General features: G+C 32.2%; 1 protein-coding gene across 1 annotated transcript; it reads left to right on the top strand.

The window, feature by feature from the left end:
- Positions 1 to 1,154: 1,154 nt before the first annotated feature.
- On the top strand, positions 1,155 to 2,081 carry LOC107296576 (olfactory receptor 14A16-like). The gene has a single exon (XM_015825907.1). The coding sequence runs from the start codon at positions 1,155 to 1,157 to the stop codon at positions 2,079 to 2,081; it is 927 nt and encodes a 308-aa protein (XP_015681393.1).
- Positions 2,082 to 2,527: the final 446 nt, after the last annotated feature.

Raw genomic sequence — 2,527 nt, 5'->3', positions numbered from 1 at the left:
GGTATCTATTATTGTGTTCTTAATGGACAATTACATTAATAAGCACAGAGAAATCAGTTTTATTTTTGTTTGCTAATGTTAGCAAACAAAAATAAAACTGATTTCTTTCTGTACTTATTAAGGTAATTATCCATTAGGAACGCAATACATACCTCCTAATGTTCCAAGAATAGTTATAATATTGCATTTTCATTTTGGTGTACAAATCTCTTGAGGGAAACAAAACAGCTATTAATAAACATTCAGAATAGAAATCTCTATGACTGCAGATAGGTGTTCCACTACATGAAAATTAGTGGGACAGCATTGACTTAATGGTAAGATACATAACACTCTTTAAAATATAATCCAAAAATCTATAGTTGAAAGTTTAACAAAAGGTGCAAATTGGTATTTATTTCAATATATTTCATGTGTTATAACTCAGGGTTAACTTTATAATTCTTCCACTAGGAAGACAATTGAATCAAATGGTTGCATAAGGTAGTGTTCTGATATAATAGAGAAGCTAGATGCTTTTAGGAAATAAATTTTTTTAACATTATTTATTAAAAATATGTACCTCGTACAGAAATTCTAAAGTTCTTAGGAATCAGAATCAAATTTGAAGAGATTTTTATGTTGATATTAATGGTATCTTTTACTTTATAATTTGGAAAAAAATAGATCACAGCTTCATGCATCTAAATGAATTTTGAAATGAAATTGATTTTATTTTATTTTATTTATTATTGTATTGTATTGTATTGTATTGTATTGTATTGTATTGTATTGTATTGTATTGTATTGTATTGTATTGTATTATTTTTTATTTGTTTCTTTTAAAACATTTCAGTATTATTGATGAAAACATGGGTTCACATTTAAAAAAAATACTGAGCCGTAATAGGTTGTTTATCATTCTGTGACCAAACTCTCATTGGTCATTGGTCCTTTACTAGAGATGGGTAAAAATGGAAAAGAGTTTGTTCTAATATCCCCATCCTATGATTTTATTTTTTATGCTCTGATCCTCTGCTCATTTTGTCCATCATTTACATTTCTTGATGTTTTCTATTCTCTCCATATATCAAAATGCCACCACCAAAATTTTATCTAATTAAATTTCCCTCCTTTCTTTCCTTGCAGTTATACCAGTTTTATCATAAATGAACATGGAGAATCAAACCACAGTGCCTTATTTTCTGCTTCTGGAATTTTCAAAAAATCGACATTTGCAGCTTTTGCATTTCTTCTTTTTCTTTGTGTTATATCTCGCTACAGTAACAACAAATTTTCTCATCATTTCTGCAGTTGCTTTTGATCGTCAACTGCACAGCCCCATGTACTTCTTTCTCATGAATTTGGGTTTGCAGGATCTGGGCATTGCTTCAGTGATTGTCCCAAAATCCATGATCAATTCGCTCATGGACAACAGATGCATCTCTTATGTTGGTTGTGTTGCTCAAGTCTTCCTTTTTGTTTCTTTTGCAGCTTCTGATTTATCCCTCTTGACAGTCATGGCATATGATCGATATATTGCCATTTGTCATCCATTGCACTATGAGATGGTGATGAATTGGAAATACTGTACTGAAATAATAATTCTAGTGTGGGTTACAGGTCTCCTCTATGGAATGTTGCATACAATTGGCACTTTTTCCATCCGTTTGTGTTCTAATATGGTCAACCAATTCTTCTGTGAAATTCCACAATTGCTAAAACTATCCTGCTCTGGATTAAATCTACTTGAGATTGGTATTCTTGTGTCCGGTTTCATTGTTGGACTTGGTTGTTTTATTTTTATAGTTGTATCTTATGCAGTGATCTTTAGGACAGTGTTAAGAATCCCTTCTGAACAAGGAAGGCAAAAAGCCTTATCCACTTGTATTCCCCATCTTACAGTAGTGTCTGTGCTAATATTAAGTTCATGCTTTGCTTATCTTAGACCTGCCTCTAACACTCCATCTTATATAGATTTTGGATTGACTGTTCTGTATGCCATCCTTCCACCTCTGTTCAATCCAATCATCTATAGCATGAGAAATACAAATATCAAATTTGTCCTTTCTAAACTGTGGAGATTTGAAAAAGTCTTTTAACGTTGTTTGTATTCTGTTCACAGTTTTCCATTCTCCTGCCTTATTCTTTATTCAAAGAAGTAAAAGAAAAGTTAGAAAAGAAGCCATTTCTTTTAATGCAGAAGAATGGTAGAACTCAAAAAGTTAGTCAGCAAACATTCTGCATCCCAAATTATTGTTAGTACACTTTTGAGATTCCTAATGTGGATGTTTGGCAGCCTCTGGAATGCCACAGGGTGACTCCCCTTGATTTTTCATGAAGTGAGTATTGTGGAGTAATGTGATCGTGGAAAAGAAATGTAATGAAGAGGGTTTTTTTTCGTCTTTGTGCTTTTCTGTATAAAACAGTTTCCCTTTCATTGCTTGTACATAATATGGCAAATGAAATCTTTAGCTGCTCCAAAGTGATCTCTTTAAACAGTCAGTTGCTCACTCTTTTTGATATTTTGTACCTTTGAATCAGCCTT

This window comes from Protobothrops mucrosquamatus, unplaced genomic scaffold (genome assembly GCF_001527695.2).
Source record: "Protobothrops mucrosquamatus isolate PMUCROS unplaced genomic scaffold, P.Mucros_1.0 scaffold2875, whole genome shotgun sequence".
Lineage (NCBI taxonomy): Eukaryota > Metazoa > Chordata > Lepidosauria > Squamata > Viperidae > Protobothrops > Protobothrops mucrosquamatus.
The sequence above is the reverse complement of the archived record's forward strand: the minus strand, read 5'-3'. Positions and strand labels throughout refer to the sequence as shown.